The sequence below is a fragment of the Charadrius vociferus genome, unplaced genomic scaffold (genome assembly GCF_000708025.1).
Source record: "Charadrius vociferus isolate BGI_N301 unplaced genomic scaffold, ASM70802v2 scaffold1324, whole genome shotgun sequence".
Lineage (NCBI taxonomy): Eukaryota > Metazoa > Chordata > Aves > Charadriiformes > Charadriidae > Charadrius > Charadrius vociferus.
The window spans coordinates 116,530-117,693 of record NW_009647862.1 but is presented as its reverse complement, the minus strand read 5'-3'; the positions used below and the strand labels follow the sequence as shown (position 1 = coordinate 117,693).

The 1,164-nt window shown below is 60.2% G+C and overlaps 1 protein-coding gene across 1 annotated transcript in view; it reads right to left on the bottom strand.

Moving 5' to 3' along the window:
- LOC104284689 (serine incorporator 4-like) overlaps positions 1-1,164 on the bottom strand; it is a gene marked incomplete at its 3' end in the record, with an annotated part of 8,538 nt that overhangs the window by 6,979 nt on the left and 395 nt on the right. Inside the window, exon 2 of the mRNA XM_009883050.1 lies at positions 1,007-1,163. Coding sequence (XP_009881352.1) covers positions 1,007-1,163 — 157 coding nt within the window. The remainder of the gene's footprint in view (positions 1-1,006; position 1,164) is intronic.

Genomic DNA, 1,164 nt, shown 5'->3' with positions numbered 1-1,164 from the left:
GGCAGGTGTTTGCACAGCGCGGCGGAGAAGGGCCCCTGCAGGTACAGCGAGCGACGGGACGGGGCTGCTGGTGTGTCCAGCACCCCTCGCCACCTGCAGCATCCAGCACCCCCGGACTCCTGACACCCCTGCCATTCCCCAATACCTTCTTCATCCCCAGGACACCCAGCACCCCCAGCGCACTGGGCAAGTCCTGCATCTTTGGCACCCCTGGGACCTCTTCCCCCGTGGCTCCTCCAGCAACCTGGGCATTCCCAGCAGCTCTATTACTCCCAGGACCCCCAGAATCCCAGTATTCCCGGCTCCCTTGGCAATTCTGGCACCCCCAGTGCTTTTGGGACCCCTAAGTGCCCCTGGGATGCCTGGCACCCCCGGCACTCATGGTACCCCCGGTACTATGGTTTCAGCTGGGATGGAGTTGACTTTCTTGCTAGCAGCTGGTGTAATGCTGTGTTTTGGATTTGGGATGAGGAATAGCGCGATAGCGCACTGCTGGTTTTGGTTGTTGCTAAGCAATCAAGGCCTTTCCTGTGCCTCAAACTGCCCCACCAGTGAGCAGACTGGGAGGGCACAAGGAGTCAGGAGGTGACACAGCGGGGACAGCTGACCCCAGCTGACCAAAGGGATATTCCGTGCCGTGTGACGTCATGCTCAGTATATTACACCGGGGGAAGAAGAAGGAAGGGGGGACATTCGGAGTGATGGCGTTTGTCTGCCCAAGTAACAGTTAAGCGTGATGGAGCCCGGCTGTCCTGAGGATGGCTGAGCACCTGCCTGCCGTGGGGAGTGGGGAATGAATTCCTTGTTCTGCTTTGCTTTGCTTTTGCTCTGCCTGTTAAACTGTCTGTATCTCACCCCACGAGTTTTTCCTCACTTTTACACTTCTGATTCTCTTCCCCACTGCAACTTGGGGGAGTGAGTGAGTGGCTGTGTGCTCCTAGCTGCCAGCAGGGGTTAAACCACGACAGACCCCCAGCACCCCCAGTGCCCTTGGGACCCCCGGCACCCCAGGACCCTGGGTGTCCCAGCTCCCGCCATCACCTTCTCCCTCACGGCCTGGGCCACGGTGCGGGACAGCATGAGGCAGCACACAGCAGAGGCCAGGACATGCAGGAGCGTGTACAGGACGCGGGTGCCCGTGGATACGCGGAGCCCGCGGCAGGA